Source organism: Aythya fuligula, chromosome 11 (assembly GCF_009819795.1).
Source record: "Aythya fuligula isolate bAytFul2 chromosome 11, bAytFul2.pri, whole genome shotgun sequence".
In the NCBI taxonomy this organism is placed as follows: Eukaryota; Metazoa; Chordata; class Aves; order Anseriformes; family Anatidae; genus Aythya; species Aythya fuligula.
This window is the reverse complement of record NC_045569.1, coordinates 20,303,795-20,322,995: the sequence shown is the minus strand read 5'-3', so window position 1 is coordinate 20,322,995 and position 19,201 is coordinate 20,303,795. Positions and strand designations below refer to the sequence as shown.

General features: G+C 59.8%; 1 protein-coding gene across 1 annotated transcript; it reads right to left on the bottom strand.

Annotated features, from left to right (window-relative positions):
• Positions 1 to 12,531: 12,531 nt before the first annotated feature.
• On the bottom strand, positions 12,532 to 16,593 carry SKOR1 (SKI family transcriptional corepressor 1). Its single transcript, XM_032195012.1, has 8 exons — positions 14,614 to 16,593; positions 14,425 to 14,524; positions 13,863 to 13,970; positions 13,701 to 13,772; positions 13,347 to 13,421; positions 13,175 to 13,249; positions 12,753 to 12,818; positions 12,532 to 12,629 (listed from the first exon to the last, which is right to left on the bottom strand). Exons 1-8 carry the CDS (start codon positions 16,591 to 16,593, stop codon positions 12,532 to 12,534), a joined length of 2,574 nt encoding a protein of 857 aa, XP_032050903.1.
• Positions 16,594 to 19,201: the final 2,608 nt, after the last annotated feature.

The following is a 19,201-nucleotide window of genomic DNA, read 5'->3' as shown; positions in this document are numbered from 1 at the left end:
CAGCACTACAACAGGGCTCTAAAACAACCTCCAATTTAGATTTACTCCTGCAAGCTAGGAGAAATGGACACATGTCCCCAATCTGTCCCTCCAAGCAGCCCCTTTGTCCCCACGCTTACAAGGCAGGTGGGTGGACACCAGGACTCCCAGCAAACCTCACCCTAGCCCACTGTGTGCGATGAACAACTGCGATCATTCTGACTTTGCAGAGTCTCATTTCCTCTCCCATCCTGGGTGGGGCATGTTATTGTTGTCTATTTTTTTTGTTTTAAGAGCAACCACTGCAAGCACCTGACAAAGGAAGGCGAGCGCCGCGGGTGAGTGTCGCACCACACTCCCCAGAAGGGAATGTGGTCTAGCAGCAAGGGCAGGAGAATGGGAATCAGGGATTGTTGGCTCCTTCCCAAATAGATTCCTGCCATACGACCCGATTTTGACCAAGTAAAATGCACTCAGAAGGACTCCTTTATGAAATGGGGATGATGATAATAAATATCTCCCGGGACTGTTGGGAGAAAATTTATTAGCACTTGGAAAGTACTTTGAGATTCTTGGATGAAAGATGATGGAGCTGGAATGCTGGCAACATTAAAATAAATTGGAATAATCTTAATGTTTATTGCATACAGTGCTTTCATCTTCAAAGTTCTTTACTAGCATGAGTGAATTAACAAAGAAAAATATTAATAAAGATCATATTTACTCATAAAATTATTCTCCTGGTGCATATATAAATAGATCTGCCTCCAGTTAAAAAATATTATTAGGAGAAAAGCCAAGCACCAACTCCAGTATTGTGCACTAAATCCCTAGTGGTGCTGTCCATAGCAAGCCTACTTAGAAGTATGAATTATTAGTTTGTACTTTTAAGGAGAATAATTGGACCCTGAGTCTAATCCAGCAGCAACAAAGTCACTGGGAGTTTATCACCAACTTCAGAGCAAAAATCAGGACTGAGGAAGAAGGAAGAGCCCTGGTTAGAAGACACCTCTCATGTGCCAGGGAGGTTTGTGTGAGGCTGTAGTGAGCAGGCAATGGCATTTCTTGCTGACACTGCAGGAGGCTATTGTGCTGAAATGGGGTTTGTTGTGTCTTTGGGAGAAGCCACAGATAATTCAGAAGCACGTTGTGCCACCGGGAGCGACAGGCAGCAGCCCCAGATATTTACTGTCAACGTCCAGAATTAGGGCATCCCAGACTAAACTAGCCAAACGTTGCTTGCAAGGGGTTGCAGACTTTTTTTTTTTTTTTTCAAGTATATTCTTACTGGCATAGACGTCACTATCACGTTATCACTGGGAAACACAGCCCAGCAATTTACTGAAAACCAGTAAATGAGACAGTCCTTCCAAGTGCATTATCTGCATTGATTTCAAACCAGTGCAGAAAGAACAGCAAGGGACGTTTCCCTCTGTGTTTCATTTTCCAGCCACCTTCCCCATCTCAGTTTCTCCAGCTGTAAATATAAATAAAACCAGAGAAAAGGCATTCTGTTGTTATTTTCCCCATTTATTTTGAATTAAACACGTTTCCATAGGTCTCCTTTACTCCAGGAAATAGAATCTCCAGCATGATGTGCTCGGACACAATCCAGAACGTAATGGACTATAATAGATTTTTTAAAAATCTATGGTGCACTTCATAGACTCTGGAGGTCATTTTAGGCAGCCCATCAATGTCCGATATAAATGGTTTTGTTCGGAGTGTTTTCTGCACGCCGATCAGAACTACGCACTTGCCAGATGCGCGTCCCACAAAACCAAAGCAATTCTCAATTTTCTCCAGACTTACTGTGGGAAAAAAACACATTACCTGTGAAGTGCTTTGTAGCCCAGTCTCAAGACTGTATTGCTGTTGCCTCAGAGCTGGCTGAAGGCTTTACAAAGTTATTCACAGATTAAATTGTCCCAGTTAATCTGCGATGCAACGACTTCCAGGCAAAGCTTCAAATATGTCTGGGTTTGGATAGAAATCAAATGTCACCTTTGGGAAATATCCTTGTTATTAGCATTAGACATAGCTCTTGGTTCAGCCTCCAATAACTTTGCTGAATTATAAGGGGTTTGTTATTGGTGTTTTGTGTGCGTGTCCGTGTGTCCTGTGCTGATGTAGCACGCTTGGACAGACACCATTATTTATTTTTTTAAACATTTACTGTTTCTGGTACTACCAGTGCTTTCAGAGGAATTTGCAAGCATTAACTATTTTATGCAACACCTAGCACATGGCAAGGATCCAGTTAAGAGCATATCTCCTCTCTGATGTGGTCCCACGAGGCTGGCACGCTCAGACACAGGTAGCATTTTGCAGGACAGACAACACACACGGGCAGGAGATGGTATTTCTATTAGCAAATAGCTGCAGAAAGCAGTTTAATGACAGACAAGACTGACATCCAGACAAACAGCCAAGGTCTTTTTCTCACCATGTGATCTTTTCATAATCCTCCATTTCTCCCCCAGATCAACAGGTTCCTCTTTATTTGTCACTGTCAGCTCTTCGCACAAAGAGCCTTTTGTCTGCGGCTCTGACCCAAACACACGAGATTTCTGTGGCCGTGCTTGGCCATATGCTTTTAAACGGACTAATGGGCTCTCAAGCTATAAAACAGGACCTTGACCCCAGGAGGGGAGGTGGTTGTGTGACAACATCGCTCTGTTTTGACATCATAATTCATCCCTGCACGACGCAGCAAAAGCGCTTGAACCTGATACTCTACGGACACCAGCGCAGGTACTGCAGTGACAGCAGCCTCCAAAGCCACAGCTCGGGGCAGGGAAGACCCCAGGCAGTCCATAGCTGCTGCTTTATGCTGTGTCTCTCGTGCCTCCTCGGGACACAGCACGTGCTGCAGGAGAAACCACACTGGCCACAGAGCTCCGTGCCCCGCTGCAGTTTGTGCGCGCTGCTCCTTCAGGTCCTGGTGCAGTGAAACGCCACGTTCTGGGGAAAGAACAGCACTTTTCCAGCCACCCTAAAAATGCACTGCTGAGGAAGAAGCCCAGAGGCAGTAAGAAGCAAGTTCTTGCAGTTTTTTTTTGCAGCACCACGTTGTGCTCAGCCTGCCTGGGGAAGGAGGGCGCAGGGGGCTGCTGCTGGCTCCTGTGAACCTTGCCGCTGAGTTTCTGCAGCTGAACACAGCACGAGAGGAGCTCATGCCCTTTAACTGGCACTTGTTCCTGACTGTCACAGAAACCCCTTTGTTTTCCAGTGGAAACTGCTCCAGAGCCAAATTCCTACCTGTGTCTCTCGGGGTGTGTCTTTGCCCCTCTGCCGCATAAACAACCGGGGGCTTGGCTCAAGGTAAAACCTTCCTGGAGCTTCAAGGCATCTTCTTGAGGGACGTGGTGTTGTGCGGGGGGAAAAGAGGAACCTGTTCCCTGCTATTGCCCTTTAATCCTTTTCCCCTTTCAGTTCTTTCACCAAAGCTTTGTGTTTAACACATCCGTCCTCCACAGACAGGGCTGTGCATGACCCCTTGCACTCGGGAGCCACTTTCCCTTGTATTTCACAGACCTCGCAGGGTTTTGAGAGCTGACCCTCACCATTTGCTGGGGCTGCAGATGAAGGAGAAGGCAACGAGCCTCTTATCTCCCCTCAGCCTTATCAGGGCCTGGCAGCTGCGTCACGCTGGGGCAGTGCAAGGGGGGGGACGGGCAGCAAGCCCAAAGCTCAACGTCAGAGAAGGGGAAACCCTGCACCAGCAGCACCTCTCTCATTATGAACCTCTCCAGCCTCGGGGTTAGGGGCAGGCACACGGTGCCCCGGTCCCCGAGCTGCCACCACCTGCACAGAGCACCCCACACACGTCTTGTGTGGCCTTCCTGACCCTGGAAGAGCTCTCAACTAAAAATCTGCCTTTCCCGTAGCATTCCGCAGTGATTTTCCCATGCAAAGCAAAGGAATAAGTGGGCGAATTTAGTATTAGGCCTAAAAAGCAGAGTTGCACAAGATCCTCTCAGTCTGATGCCTCCACCCAGCAAACTCTTTCAAAACAGTAAGTTCTCTCTTTTGGTCGAAATTTCCTCTTTTAAAGTTGGAAGCCTTTCACCAAAAGGTCTTTCTTTTCGCTACTAATAAAAATCAGCTATTAATGCCATTTTCCCCTCTTTCATTGAAGATGTCCTGCCGTTTTCTTCCATCTAGGAACAAAAACCTCTTAAAATGATACCAAGAAATAATTGGCACCTCTTTGGCAGATTGCTCAGAAATGGTCCTGCGCCCACGTCTGGGCTGCCAGGCGATGCTCAGGGTGTTCCTGGGACATCACAGAGCAGACCAAGGGCCAAATTCTGTTTTGGGAAGCACAGTTATTGCAGAGATATCATGTCAGGGACGGTCCCGCATGGGGCCAGGTCGCGAGCTGATGTAAAAATCAGCTGGTAACAAGGCTCATAGCCAGAAAGCAAAGAGAGGATTAAAGAAAAAAACATAAAGCAAGCAAATATCAGCAATATCCCATGTTCTCCCTCATGCACAGCAGCAGCACAGCCTTGCCTCATGGTTTAAAGCCCTGGGTCTGGTTTTAGGCTCCCTGAGCTGTGGGCTGCCCACGTTCAGCACACCATGTCCCCCAGCCAACAGGAGTAAATTGTCAGTGTTTATCTGGGGCCTGTTCCTCGTTATCAGCTCCGTGGAGTCGCAGAGCGTTTGCTCACGTGCAGATGCTGCCCTGATTACAGCCCGTTATCACCACACAGCTCCACAGCAGCACGGGGAGAGCTGAGCACCAGACCTGTCCCCTTGGCACTGCCAGCCCTCCTTTGGTGTCCCCTGGCAGCCTCTGGGGACAGCGAGGGGCTGGAGGCCAGAGCCCCACATTCTCAGCAGCAGATTCGATCTGTGGTGGCATCAGGCTTTCCTTCTGCTGCTTTAGGGCCTGACACAATGGGCAGCTCAGCTAAGGATGCTCAGCCCTAGAAATAGGAAGATGGAGAGCCCATATTTCACATACCTGTCTCCTCCCAAGGAGCAGGATCAGGCCCCTGTACGCTCAGGGCCCTTCACGATCCAGCAGCCAGCCCACAGCTCCACTACGCTGAGATTTTGGTTGTTCAACCCACGGAAATCCACCGGGTCTCAGCCATCAACACCAACCCCACAGCCCTTCTCTGCCCTCACAGCAGCCCCCACAGCTCACCTCTGGCACCCCGCTAGGTTTGGGTGAAGCAAGGACCCTACAAAGGCTATTGCACACTGGTGTTGCTCAGGATGCTCATGCCAGTTTACCATCGGGGACACAACTCACCTGGCTCATGAGGACGGCCGTGCTGAAGGGAGCAGGAGCCACACGAGCAGGGCTGGAGCCTCTGCTCCCTCCTGCAGCCCTGGAGTTAACAGGCACACACAGATTTCTTTACAAGAAACCCTGCTTGCACTTTTAGCCTTTTCGCTTTTCTTTCAAATATTTCTTTGCCCGTGGACATTTTGGGGAAAAGGAAAAAAAAATCCATTTAAATCAACCCCATTGTTTTCACAAAACCGAACTACAGAAAGATTTCGGAACGTGGTTGTGATTTGCCACATCTGTTATTTTTATGCATTATTTTATTGCCAAGAATTTCATAAAAGGTGTTATATAACCGCGCATTGTATCACATAGTTCAGCATGTTTCCACAATTAGGAGTCCACGTGAGCATTTAAGCAATGATCTTGCCCAGGGTTTTTTCTGCGAACCTTTCAGCCCAGCCAGCCCGAGATACAAAGATGAGCTGTGGCTGTGGTTTCCTCTGTTCTGCTGCAGACTACACTGCCATTTACTGACGGCCAAGTTCAGCTGTGGCCCGTGCAGCACGGATCTCCTCTGCATCTGCATTTAAAAAAATAAACTTACTTTGCTTGAACCCTGTGCTCCGCTCACCAGAACAAGCAGAGATTTTCCCCAATGTTATATACAGCTGGATTATGCATCTTCAAGACACTAACAGGTCCATTGCTTGCAAATTATTGCAAGACAAGTGTTTACCAGGTTAAAAGCAAAATAGATTCACACTGAAAGCTACTGATGGACAGTTGGATCTAAGGCTGGAAAGACAAAGGTAGAAAACAATTCTGGGAGTGAAATAAAAAGCTGTATTTGCTGTTCACTTTACGAGCAGCTCTTAAAACACTTGGTGCTTCCCAGCTCCAGGTAAGTGCTCTCAGGGGAGAGGTCACTTCTGGCAGAGGATGCCCCCACAGAGATTATCCCATGGGTGAGCAGGAGTTTGGGTCTGCCAAGCTTTGCCGTGGAAGGGACTGGGTTATTCGGACACAATCCGTGCTCTTGCTGTAGGTGAACTGCTGAGAACTTTGGAAATTTCCAGCCTGGCACCGCTTTAAATGAAAATCTCCATCTTGTTCTCCTGGGTCAGATATTCTGCATGCAGTTTCTAATTTGGACCACGGCTCTGGAAAACTTGATTAGAGCTGTGAAAATGGAATTTTTATTAGGGAGAACTGAGATTTTGCCAAGGTTTATTTTTCAAGGGAGTAGGACCTAATCCTAGAAGTAGTTCCAGGGCTGTGCTATGCTGGATGCCCTTGCGATGGTTTATGGCAATTATGCAGCCAAACCTGGCCTGACTGGTAATGTTTGCTTTGGACAAGTTGCTACAGATGGCAGGCAACTGCAAATGTACTTCCCAGCCTGGTGCAGGCATCACTGAAAACGCATTTCATCTAAGCTGTTTTCCTCTTCATTTTACACATTATTAACGCGTTGCCAAACCCATACTACCTAAAAACAACTAAGAATTTAGAGGCATGGAGAGAATGCAGAGTAACGTATCTGTGTTCAGACAGAAGCCTGTGAGGTGTAAGCACTGGATAGACATCTCCCCGGTGGCTTTCTAAGATCAAGTTTCTGCAAAATCAAACGTGGACCCCCTCTCTAGGTGGCTGCCCTTCAGGGAATAGCACATGGGTCTCCTCCAGGGAACCCACGGGGCTTGCAGCACGGAGCAACCCTCTGGAGGGGCTTTACATCTCCGCAGCAAGCAGTAACCAGACTAAACTAAGCCATAAATCCAGGAATGCATGGGAAAAGAGCAAATTAAAACGTGCTATACTTGGCAGGTTCCTTTGCAAGCGTAGCACTCGTGAAAGGTGACATTAACGGCCCTAGCAGCTGAAGGCTGCTCTTTCTTCCAGAGCTGGGATAGCACAGGCAGGAGCAGCAAAGCCTTCCCCAAAAGCGCTCCCTTCCTCTCCCAGGAGGGTTTTGCCTTGGGTGCAAGAGCTGCTGCGGCACTGTGAGCATGATATCGCCCGCACCAGGGCGATATCGGCTTAATTCCCACACAGAAAAATAGTGAGAATTAATTTGTTAGTGTCAAACTATGCCTTTGGAGGCACGTGCTCACCTTGTGCAGACTTCAATGAAAGCCTGGCCTTCACGTGTGCAGCCGTGGGCCCTCGGTGTCTGTGGCATGCTTTGAAGCCGGGCGGCGTTAGGAGGTGTGAGATGCCCGGAGCAGCGAGCTCAGCGCCACGGCACGCAGACAGCAAAGCGAAGCGCACACAACGGGCACAACGCAGGATGTCAGAGCCTGCAACTTCATTACAAGGCAAAAAGAAGATCAAAGGGAGGAGTTCTCAGCTTAAAAATGGGAAAATATGTTTTAAGTTTCCAGGAAACCGCAGAGTTCACTGTTACACGAGCGTAAATGTGAGATTTTGGAAGCGGCGCGGAGCTGCCATGCGCCAGCCTCTCATCCATACAACATGGAAAGCCTTGCTTGCGCCCAAACCTCCACCAAGTTAATTAAAGCCATTCCTCCCCGCATGCGGATGCTCCAGCCTGTTTACATACAGCTCACGGCCATCCTGTTCACACTTGTCCCTGACATACTTGAATTAAACCCAGAGCCCAGCCACGCACCCCCTGCACAAACCAAACCGAGCTGGTTCACTCAAAGCACTCGAGATGAAGGCAGGAGGAGCCTCCAGCCCAGCAAGGACCAGACCCTGGACTAGATGGGATTTTCCCCCTAAAAAAGGGCCGTTTCTGCTGCAGGTTTCAGCTCTGCTGTGGCCACCTGGGCAAACAAATGCCCACGGTGCCAAGGTGCCCACCGTGTTGGCAGGTGACAGCAAACCAGGAGGAGCTGGGGAGGTGCTGGGGAGGGCAAGAAGGCTGGAAAAGTGACAGGGCCTTGTGGAGATCAACACCACGTCCTGCCCCTGGGGGCGAGCAGCTGGACAGCAGCCCCACAGGAAGGTCCTGGTGGGACATGGGGCTGGGAAAGGAGCACACGATGGATGGGGAGATGCAGAGGGAGATGTTTGTTCAGCCCAGAGAAGAGAAGGGGACGGGAAGGGCTTGCTGCTGTCTGTTCATCCCAAATGGGAGGGTGCAGATGAGATGGAGCCTGACTCTTCTCCCAGGAGCATGGTGAGAGGCAACTCATCAGCCCAGAGCCTGGGACAGCACTTCCTACAGCAGTAAAACTGCACGGAAAGGGCACGCTCCAAGTCAGGTGAATCTTACAAGCACTTCTCTTTTATGCTTTATGGAAGCATGCCATGCTAGCTGAAGATTAGACCGACCCACTTTCAAAACAAAAATGAACAGGTGATTATTTTTCCTCCCTGTCACCAACAGCAAATAGGAGCTGGAAATCAAAGAGCCATATATAAAAATTTAACACTTCTAAGACGCTTGCCGGCAAGTTCTTTGTACTTAATGATTAAACTTTCCAAGCAAACACGTCTTTTGATGATACAGTTGGTAGAACCTAAATAATCCAAGGAGGCAAATTAAGGATCATTTTCTTCACTTTTAACTCGAGTTAGAGTACAGCACTGTCTCTCTGACACTGCTCCATGAATCCGCTAAGAGCCTGATACCTTTACTAAAGGTATCAGTCCTCATTTTGGGATAGAGCATCTTAGCTATCCACAGCAATACTGCTGATCCATGCCCAGCAGCAGGTCTGGGACCTCAGTTCAGCCCAGGTTTTGCCTGACACCAGGCATTTCACAGGAAAGCTGCTTTTCCCTCTCCCCAGGGTGATGGGAGCTTGTGAGGGGCACAGGAACCTCTCAGGACTGCTCCCCAGCACTGCACAGACAGGGGCTTACATCCACCCACTGCTCTTTTTCCTCCCATTATTCAGAATATTTCACAATGTCACTGATGGACACCGCCCCACATCATAGCAGCAACACCCATCACCCCAAAAAAACCCACACACAGCAAGTTCCTGGGCCCCCATTCCCTTCCCTGCCCCTGGAGCTGCTTCAGGAGGGACTGGACACCTCCCTCACTGCTCACCCGGGGGGCGATGGCCCAACACTGCCCAACCGAGCTGCTCTGCCTGCGCCCCCCCAGGCCCAGGCTGCTTCTCCAAGGGGTAATTTTAGTATTTTCCACGGAGCTTGCAGAGCCCCTTGGCTGAGAGCCCTGGCAGGAGCGAGCAGCAGCGTGGCGCTGGGAACGCCATCTCCTGGCGTCCTCTGCCTCCAGCCCGCGAGGCAGCCACGGCTGAGCTGACCCCACTGCGCATGGGTCGGTGGCTGAATTTGGGGACCCAAACCACACGGGGACACTTGGCTGGGCCCAGCACATGCTCACGCCACAGCACGAGAATCCTGCATCCTCTGCGGGAGCCTGAAGCGGAGAGGGGATCTGTGGGGTGCTTCGCATCGCTGCTGCAGCCCTGCTCGAGAGCCTCCAGCAGCCCCCAGGTGCTCCCACCTAGGATGGCACCCCGAGGGCTTTGAGCACCTCTCAGAACACGAGACCAGGCTCCAACCAGCAGCCAGGAGTTTAATGTTGGGGTCTCTGGCACTTTCACCCCCCTCCGAGAGCAGCTCTGCAAAGGGGGCTCTCAGCTAAGAGGCAACGCGGCAGCAAAACCCAGCGCAGGCGCTGCTCCGTCACTGGGAGCCACCACGTCTGCTTGCCTCCAAACAAACAGCACAAGAGGGAAATGGCATATGGGGAGAAGCCTTGGCGAGGCTGGAGGTCTGGTGATCAGCTCCTCGGAGCTGCTCTGCCACTGGCCTGAAAGAACAACTCCATCAGCTGCAGCAAGCAGACCTTCTGCTTCCCCCGATTCAGAATTCATCACAGGCTCAAATACAGACACTCCAGGCTTTTTCCTGCTTTAATTATTTAAAAATCCTAACTCTGACTGTTTATTTTCATGGACTGCTACTGCATTCAATTATTTTAAGACCAAAAAAAAAAAAAAAAAATATTTGAAGCCTCTCCCTCATTCTGCTGCTGAAGTTTAATTCACTCTAATTATTTCATATTACTTAGACTATAATAGTTTCATAATTTCTAGTATATTAAGCACTTAATACGTTGTGTCATTTGAAGTCGCATATTAAATTCAGCAAAGTACATTTTAATGAGAGCTAAGTAGTGTGAAAATATTAATACAAGGCAAGAGTTGATTTTTGCACCCACGCTGGTAGGCGCTGGTGCCACACGCAGTGTGCGGGGCAGGTGAGTGCCAGGGAGCAGCAGGGACACGGCCCCGGGTGCCTGGAGCTGGGAAAAGGGGAGCAGGGAGAGGATGGGGCCCTTCCATCACCCCTCTCTGGGACCCCATAGAGGAGCCCATGGGGGTGCTGCAGCACGCTCCTCCCCGCAGCAAGGGATGGGATTTGGGGTGAGATCCTGCGTGGTTCCCCCAGGGTCGCCCCGTGCCACTTCCAGCCCCCAGGGGAGCAGCAAACCCCAGGGAGCAGCAGGAGAAGCGCTCGAGGAAAATCTCAGCTGCCCCCCCCACAAGCTCCCGAGGCCCAACCACCCCATCCCCACGAGGCACCAACCTCTTGGCATGCAGATCCCGGCTCTAACTTTCTATTTACTTCTCTGCCGGAGCCTCCCCAGCTGAGCACCCCAGCAAGACCCCCCTTCCCTCAACCCCCCCCACGAGAAATCCCACCGGGGTCACACACCGCAGGCACCTGCTCGGCTCTGTCCTAGAAGAAGTCCTCGGAGACCTCCTCAAAACCTCACTGGCACCCCAAAAGGAGCCCAGGGAAAGCAGCCACCCCCTCGACCCCCGGCTTTTATCCGCGACCACCGCCCCCTCCCCAGGTGATGCCGGGCAGGTGCAGGGGCGCCACCCCCCCCTTCACTCCCTATCCCAGCCCAGCTCGGCCCGGTTCGGCTCGGTTCAGCCCCGGACCCGGCTCCTTTTGCCCCATCCCCGCCCGGTCCCTTTAGTGGGGAGAGCCCCGGGCCCCCCTCGAAGCCCCCTGCCCACCGGGGGGGGGGCTGCACCGCCGGCTCTGCCCACGCGGTGGCGACGCAGCCCCGCGGAACCCGGGATGCTTTAATGAGCGCCAGCCGCTAATTGCGGCAGCTCCGCGCTGCGCGACCGGGCAAGGCGCAGCTCACACCCCCCCGAGCACCCCCTGACCCCCCCATACACACACCCCAAGCCCCGGCGGTGCCCCCACCTATGACCCCGACCCCCGAGGGGCGCTCCCGGTACCGCAGCCCGGGGGCGCCGCAGGACCCCGGCTCGCAGCCCCTCTCCCCGGGCCGGCCCCAGACCCCCTGCCGCCCGGTGGGGGGGGGGGTCGCCGTGCTAGGTTAATCCTGGGCTGGAACCAGGTATTTCGGGCTAATAGGTGTGCGAGCCCCCCCCCCAGCCCGCTCCCGGAGCTCATTAACGTAATACTTTCATGTGTGAAACGAGCATATAAATGGGCATTAATGAGCTCCCGGCTGCGGCGCGGAGGAGGAGGGGGAGCGGGGAACCTGGCGGGGGAGCGGGCGGCCCCCCCCGAGGCTGCAGAGCCGGGGCTGGACCCCCCCAGAGCCCGGGAGGGCACCGCCGAAACCCCCCGGGGTGCGCGCCCCGACGGGGCGGCCCCGGCCGCATCCTGCGCACCGGAGCCGTGCGGGGCCACCGCGAGCCCCCCCCATTCGCCCCGTGTCCGCGGGGACCCCACGGCCACGACCCCCCGGGGCCAGCCCCACGGACCAGGCGGCTTCTTAAAGTCGGTTTTTATTAAAGAACCAAAATCGCGTACAGAGGTGCCTCTTCCCTCGAGCGGGCGAGCGCGGTGGTGTCTCTGTCTGCGGAGTCGCGAACCGCCCGTTAAAGTGCTGTTACATCCATAAATGTACGGGGAGGGGGGGGGGAAGGAAGGAAGGAAGGGCAGGGGGGGGCTCGGGGGGAAATAAATATACATCATAAATAAATAAAAATCCAACAAATACTGTACCAAGAGAATCACAGTACATTTATATCCATTGCACATAGCCACTTTTGTTTCCAGTCTGGACGAGGGTGGAAGAAGCGGACACACAGGGAGGGAGGGGAAGACGCGGAGCGGGGGGGGGGTCCCGGGGGGCGCGGGGGAGGGACGGGGGGGACACGGTGCCTTCCCCCCCCCGCCGTCCCGGGGCTTCTCCCCGCCGTATTGCCAGTCCGAGAGGGCCGAGCTCCGAGTCCTCTATGTACAAGTGTCTCCTCGTGGAAATGGCTTGTGTGGGCTCTGCCCTCGGCTGCGGCGCGCCGCAGGGCGCATGGCTTCGGGGTGAGGGGGGGGGGGTCCGGGGGTCGAGGGTGGGGGGCTCACTGGGGCAGCAGCGGCGGCTTGAAGGAGCAGTTCCCCGTGCAGTGCCGCGGGGTCAGCATTTTGCAGGAGAAGTGGTGCAGCGCGTCGTGGGCCTCTGCAAAGCGACAACGCCGTCACCCCACCGCCGGCGTCGAGGGTGGGGGGTCGGGAGGGGGTCGCTCCCCCCTCCTTAGACGGCTGCGCCCCCCCCCCCCCTCCCAGTCCTGCCCCCCGGTACCTTTCAATTTCTGCTGGATGGCGTAGCGAGCTTTCCTCTCCTGGTCCAGCTCGTTGCACAGCGTATCTGGGGGGGGGTAAAAGCATCACAACGGGGCTGGGGGCACCGGGGTGCGACCGCCCCGTCGGGGGTCCGGGTTGCGCGGCCGGGGGGACGGCGCGGAGGAGGGAGCGGGGGGGGACCCGGCCGGGCAGCGCTCCCGGCTGATTTTGCGGCTCGGATTTTAATTTTTGCAATTTTTTTCTTTTTTTTTCCGGGAGGGAAATCGCTGCCTTCGGAAGGGTCGCAGCGTAACGATGCCTCGCAGCTCGCGCTGCCGAGGGGATCAGAGCGCACGGAAGGATGCGGAGTAAAACAAAAATAGGCGTAAATTTAAAAAATAAAAATAAAAAAATATATAAACGGGTAAAAAAAAAAAATACCTCGGACGATCTGGAGCTGCTGCACCATCTCCTCGCGGTACGCCAGCTCCCGTTTCATCTGGTCCTGGAAGTTGTCTGCGGGGCAGGGGGGGTCAGCGCCGCCCGCCCCCGGCCCGGCTCCCGCTGCCCGGCGCGGGGCGGGCGGGGGGCAGCGAGGGGGGCTCGCCGGTACCTTTCAGGCTCTGGAAGTCCCTCTCCAGCTTCTTCCTCAGCTCCATTTGCTCCAGGACCAGTTTTTGCAACTCGTCTGTTTAAAAATACATGGCGGGGTCGGGGGCAGCCCGCGCCTTCCCAGATGGAGGCGGCTCAGCGCGGCGCTAATCGCATTACGTTACATTAATCACAGGAGTTAATCACTCCTGCCGAAAACCTAAATACCTCGAGCCGCGAGGAGACGCCGGGGGGTCCCTCCTGCCCGGCCCCGGCCCGACGGGAGGGGGCAACGGGCGCCGTCGGGGCGCGGAGCTCCGCGGAGCGGCCGCTCCCCCCCCAGCCCACCCCGTCGGGGGCCGCCCCCCGGCCTCACCTCGGGCCAAGTTTTCGATGTCCTTTTCCACCAGCTGCGTCCCCGCCACGTCCATGCCGAGGCCGTCCTCTCCTGCGGGGTCGGGGGCGCGCATGGGGTCAGCGCCGCCGCCGTCGGGGGAGCCGCGGCCGCGCAGAGCCCCGCGGAGGGGCCGGCGCTTACCTCTGTCGGTATTTACAGGGCTGGGATGCGAGACGTTCCTTTGGTCCTGATAGGATTTTCTGGTCTCTAAATCCTCTGCCGTCGAGTGATTGTCTTCTTTATCTTGCTCTTAAAGTTAATAAACCGCTTTTCAACCATAAGCAACGAAAGTATGGTCCTGATATATCCTTAATTACATAATTAAGGACAAAGCCCTCGTTAAAGCCTTCTTAGCGGACATCCTAATCGCTTTGCCGCTGGAAAGTAGCTTGCTGCCGGGAGCTTGGCCCCACCGCGCCGCGCGGCCCCGCAGCCCCGGCCCCGCAGCCCCGGCCCCGGCCCACGCCGCCGGCGGGGGCATCCCCGGGCCCGGCGGGGGCCTCGCCCCGACCCCTCTCCAGAAACCGTTCGCTCTCGCTCTTCTCCCAAAAACCCCCCAAAACGAAAGCGGCGGCCGGGGCTCCCCCCCGGGGCCGAGCGGCGGGGGGAGGCGGCACCCAGGGCCGCGCCGTCGATGGGCACCGCGCCGCCACCCCCCCGGGGCCCCGGCCGGGAGCCCCCCAGCCCCCGCGGCGAGCTTTACCCTTGGCCTCGGGGGTGCAGAGGTAAGCGGCCGAGGCTCCCAGGGAGGCGGCGGTCTTCAGCGGCTGCAGGTGCTGCTCCCCCCGCTCCGGCGCGTAAACCTACAAAAAAGCGAGTTCAGGGCCGGGGGGGGAGAGGGGCGCCGGGCAGAGCCCCCCCTCCCCGGGGCAGAGCCCGCTGGGCCCCGCACCTCGTAGGCGCTGCCGCTGCTGCTCCGCTCGGGGCTGCCGTCGGGGGGCTGGCCGCCCTCCTCCGCCGCCGCCTCGCCCGCTTTCTCCTCGGGCCCGTCGGTGGCGGCGGGCAGCGGCTCCTCGGGCCCGGCCAGCAGCCGGGGCGGCGGCGGCTCCCGCTCCTCCGGGGCCGCGGCGGAGGCGGCGGCGGCGGCGTCCTCGTCGTCGTCGTCGGGGAAGCGGTTGGACTCCACGTCCACCTCGGGCTCCTCGGCCGTGTCCCCCCCGGGGGAGAGCGAGCGGTAGCTGGAGCTGCCCTCGCTGAGGAAGTCCGGGGAGAGGTAGCCGGGCCCGCGGGCGGCCCCGCCGCCGCCGCCGTACGCCTCGCGGGTGCCGTAGAGCTTGGCGATGCTCTCGGTGTCCTTCACCACCGGGCGGAAGGCGGACAGGTAGCTGCCCTTCCTGGGCAGGGGCAGCGGGCCGAGCAGCGCCTCGTCCCCGGAGCGCTCCTCCTCGCCGGCCGCCCTCGACAGGGCGCTGGAGCAGCGCTCGCCGTCGGCCCCGGAGCCTTCCTGCGGCGTGGCGCTGCTCCGCCCGCTGCCCGACGGCTCCGAGCCCTCCGGCTCGCCGTGCCGCCCCGCCAGCCCCGACGGCTCGGCCGCCGCCGCCGCCGCCGCGGCCGCCGCCGCCACCACGACGGCCGTGGCCGCCGCCTTGGCCTGGCTCTGCGCCGGGTAGGGCGGCACGGGCAGGCTGCCGGCGGCCGGCCAGAACATGGGGAAGGACGGGTAAACGCCGCCGTCCTTGGCGGCGCCGGGCTGGTGGGGCGGCTGCGCCGGCTGGTGCGGGTGCGGGTGCGGCGGCCCCCAAAACATCCCCGACGGCAGCGCGCCGCCCTTGCCCGGCTCGCCGCCGCCCGCGCCGCCCAGCGCGTCCTCCTGCTTTTTGGGGCACAGTCCGAAAGCGGCGGCCGGGAAGCCGTACGGGTGAGGGAAGAGCGGCGGCGGCAGCTTCTGCAGCATGCCGAACCCCTTGCTGGGCACCGGGATCACCGGGTAGCTGCGCACCGCGCCCGCCCCGCCGTGCGCCCCCGCCGCCCCGCCGTGCGCCGCGGGCAGCCCCAGCGCTCCGCGCTCGCCCGCCGGCTCCTGGCCGCTGCAGCGCAGGCTTTTGTGCGCCGGGGCCAGCTCGGGGCCGGCGGGCGGCGGAGGGTGCAGCGAGGCCTTGGCCGCCGGCGAGCCTCCGCCGGGGCCGGCGGCGGGGGCGCCTTGCAGGGAGAAGGTCCGCTTGCGGGTGCCGCCGTTGAACATGGCCTTGACATCCTCCCAGGCGTGCGACAGCTCCTCCGTGGCCGTCTTGTCGCTGAGCTTGAGGTGGCGGCGCCACGAGTTGAAGTTGGCGGCGTCGGGCTGCGTGTACTTGGAGTCCGGGGTGCGGTGCGAGTGGAAGATGAACTTGTTGGGGGAGAAGTACATGCTGCAGTAGCTGCACTTGATGCACTTGGCGCGGGAGCTGTTGTAGCGCGCCGGGATGAAGCTGCCCCGCGAGCCCCAGGCGCACTCGTGCACCACGTCGAAGGCGAAGTTCTCGGGCAGCTTGGGCGGCTTGTGCTCGCCCAGGAAGGACTTGCAGAGCCGCTCCGCCTCCCGCTTGGTGATCATGCCGCAGCGGCGGGAGGAGATGGGCATGGCCCCGGCCCGCCGCAGGATCTCCAGCTGCACCGGCGTGCACTGCACGCAGGTGATGCCCAGGGCCACCCGCCGGTTGTGGATCTCATTGTAGCTGTAGTTCTTGAGCAGCGTGTTGGAGATCTGCGCCAGGCACAGCCGCTCCTGCCCGTCGATGACCAGGGACACGATGGGCACTCCGTACAGAGAGGTCTCACCCACTTGGTTGGGCTTGAGGGTATTGGAGCCCTGGTACGGCTGCAGCTCTTGCTTTGAATTTGGGGAGGAGCTTGCATCTCTCCCATTTCCCATCTGACTGGCGATCGCCTCCATTCCCCCCAAAACGCCCCTGCAAAACAAAATCGGGGAAAGGCGCCGGTTACCACCGCTCCCGGGGCCCCGCCGCCGCCGCCGCTCCCATCCCGGCCCGGCCCGGGGCCGCCGCGCATCCCCAGCGCCGCCGGTCCCGGCCCCGCCGCAGCCGGAGCCCGGGGGGAGGCAGCGGCCGCCCGGGGCAAGGACGGCCCGGGGGGTGCGGGGGGGACCCCGCTGCTCGCCCCGGGGGTCGAGCCGCGTCCCTTTGTGCCGGCTCGCCGAGCCGTGCCGTGCCCAACCGAGCCGGGCCGTTGCGGCGAGCCCCGGGAGGGCTCCAACGAAAGGCACCGGCGGAGGCTGCCCGGTGCGTCCCGGTGGGTCCCGGCGCGTCCCGGTGCGTCCCGGAGCGCCGGGACCGAAACTTGCCGCTCGCAGCGGGGCGGGCGCCCCTTCTCCCGGTGCCGGCGGATCAGGGCCCGGGGCGGGCAGGAGCCTCCGCACGGAGCCCGGGGAGGGGGGGAGCACAAATGGGCTTAGCCGGGCGCTAAGCGGCTTCCGCGGCCATCACGCGAACCGCCGGCAGCGGCTCCCCGGGACGCGCCCGGCCCCGAGAGCCCCCCCCCCGGCCCCCCGCCGCCCCGCGGCACTTACCGGGGCTCCGAGCCCGGCTGGACGGGCGGCCGGGGGGGGGGCTCTCCTCGGGGCTAGCGGCCGCCTCGCAGCCCCGGCGCTCCGCTGCCCACCGCCGGGGCCGCCATCCGCCGGGGGCCGCGCTCCGCCGAGCGGCGGGCGGGCGGGGGGGGCGCCCCGGCCCCGGCCCCGGCCCCGGCCCCGCCGAGCCGCCCCCGCGGGGAGCCGGGCGGGCCTCGGGCACCCGCTGAAGGCTCCCGGCCGCTCTCCGGGGCCGCCGCCCGCCCCGCCGCCGCCGCGTCTGCCCGGGCGAGATGCAACAAGAGCGAGTGGCCAGCCGCGCCGCCGAGGGAGGATCCGGAGCCGTACTTGGAGCCGCCGCACATTGATCCGGTGACAGCTAAAATAACGGGAAGACACACCCACTTAGCACCAGCATATTTACATTAACTGCCTCCGGGACCCCGCGGCCGTCAATCACCGACGCGCTCCAGTCAATCACGGCGCGGCTCTCAGGCACGGGGGGGCGCGGGGGGCCGCCACCGAGCGGGGACCCGCCCGGGCTGCCCGAGGTAAGAGCGCGGCCCGGCCCCGGCCCCACCTGCGAGGGGCTCCGCGGGCCCCCTCCCCGCGTCCCCCCCCCAGCCCCTCCGCGCCCCCCGGCAGCCGCCACCGGGAGGGGCTCGGCGGGGGCACCCGCGGGGGGCCGCGGCTCGTTGCGAGTTGGCGAGGGGCGAGGGAGGCAACGAAAAGAAGAGCCCGGGGGGGGGCGGCGGAGGGGCCCCATCGAAATCGCCGCCGCTCGGCTCCCGCCGGGCCCCCCCCGCCGCCGCCGCCGCCCCCGGGCTGAGCGCTCCGCCGGGGCTGCGGGACCGGCCGCGGGGGGATGCGGGCGGGGATGGGAGGCGGGGTGGGGGGGGGAACCGGGCCGGCAACGAAATCGCCGGGCGGAGGCGGCGGGGGGGGCACGGCCGCGGGTTTTCGTTCGCTCCGGGGGCCCCCTCCACGCCGGCAGCACCGGCGGCCACCGGAGCCTGGGGGGGGGGACACCCCAGGTCCTACCGGCGCGGAGGGGGCCCCGCAGCCGCCTCTCCGCCCTGGGTGGGTTCCCGCATGCAGCGTTCGTCACGGCCACATTAATTAAACTGTAATTAATCATCGCGTCCGGCCGCGATCGGCGCAATTACACTGATCAAACAGAAGTTAATAACGGCGCGGATCGCCCCCAGCTATCACTTTTGTCCCCGGCGCCGGGAGGATGCGGCGGAGCCGGCGCGGAGCGAAACGCAGGTGCGGAGCCGCCGATGCCGCGGTCCCGGAGGCTGCGGGGCCGGAGCCGACCCCGCTCCGCTCCCCCCGCTCCCCGCAGCACCGGGGCCGGAGCGCGGCCGCCGCTGCCCCCGGGGCCCCGCCGCACTGGGGGTCGGGACGCCCCGTCGGGGGGTGCGGGGGGGACACACACAGACGGGATGGGTGCTGCCGGCCGGGCCTTGCAGCGCGGCCTTCCCGCGGCGATGGCAACCCGAGCCGGTAATTATTCCTCGCCTTTTAATTATTTATCCGCTCCCTCGTCCTCCAGCCGGGCGGACGAAGGAGCCGGCGGTGGGAGACCTGGAGGCGCTGCCCCTCTCGCCGCCGGCTCGGGGTGGTCCCCGGGGGCTGGATGCCCGCAGTGCCCACCGAGCCCCCCCCCTCCGGGCCGCGGCAGCCCGGCTCCGGCCCCTTTTGCTGCTCCTCGCCGGGCTGCGAGGCGCCGGCGGCCCCTTCCCGGGATGGATGGGGGGTGGCACGTCGGGGGTCCCCAAGGGGCAGGGGGCTGCGGCTCTGCCCCGGCCCCCTCGGCCGTGCCCCGGCCGTCCCCGCTCCCCGCAAGGCTCCGTTCCCCGCAGGGCTCCGCTCCCGCACGTCCCCGTTCCCCGCACCGGAGCCGGCCGCGGCCGCCCCGACAGCGCGGAGCCCCGGGCCGGGGAAGCTCCGGGCCGGGGAAGCTCCGCTC

Excerpts from the sequence above, each read along its gene's own strand:
- SKOR1 (XM_032195012.1), bottom strand. The coding sequence starts at position 16,593 with ATGGAGGCGATCGCCAGTCAGATGGGAAATGGGAGAGATGCAAGCTCC. Across the intron at positions 13,422-13,700 it reads CATCGAAAACTTGGCCCGAG|ACGAGTTGCAAAAACTGGTC; the intron begins GTGAGGCCGGGG and ends ATTTTTAAACAG. Across the intron at positions 13,250-13,346 it reads GGACTTCCAGAGCCTGAAAG|ACAACTTCCAGGACCAGATG; the intron begins GTACCGGCGAGC and ends CCTGCCCCGCAG.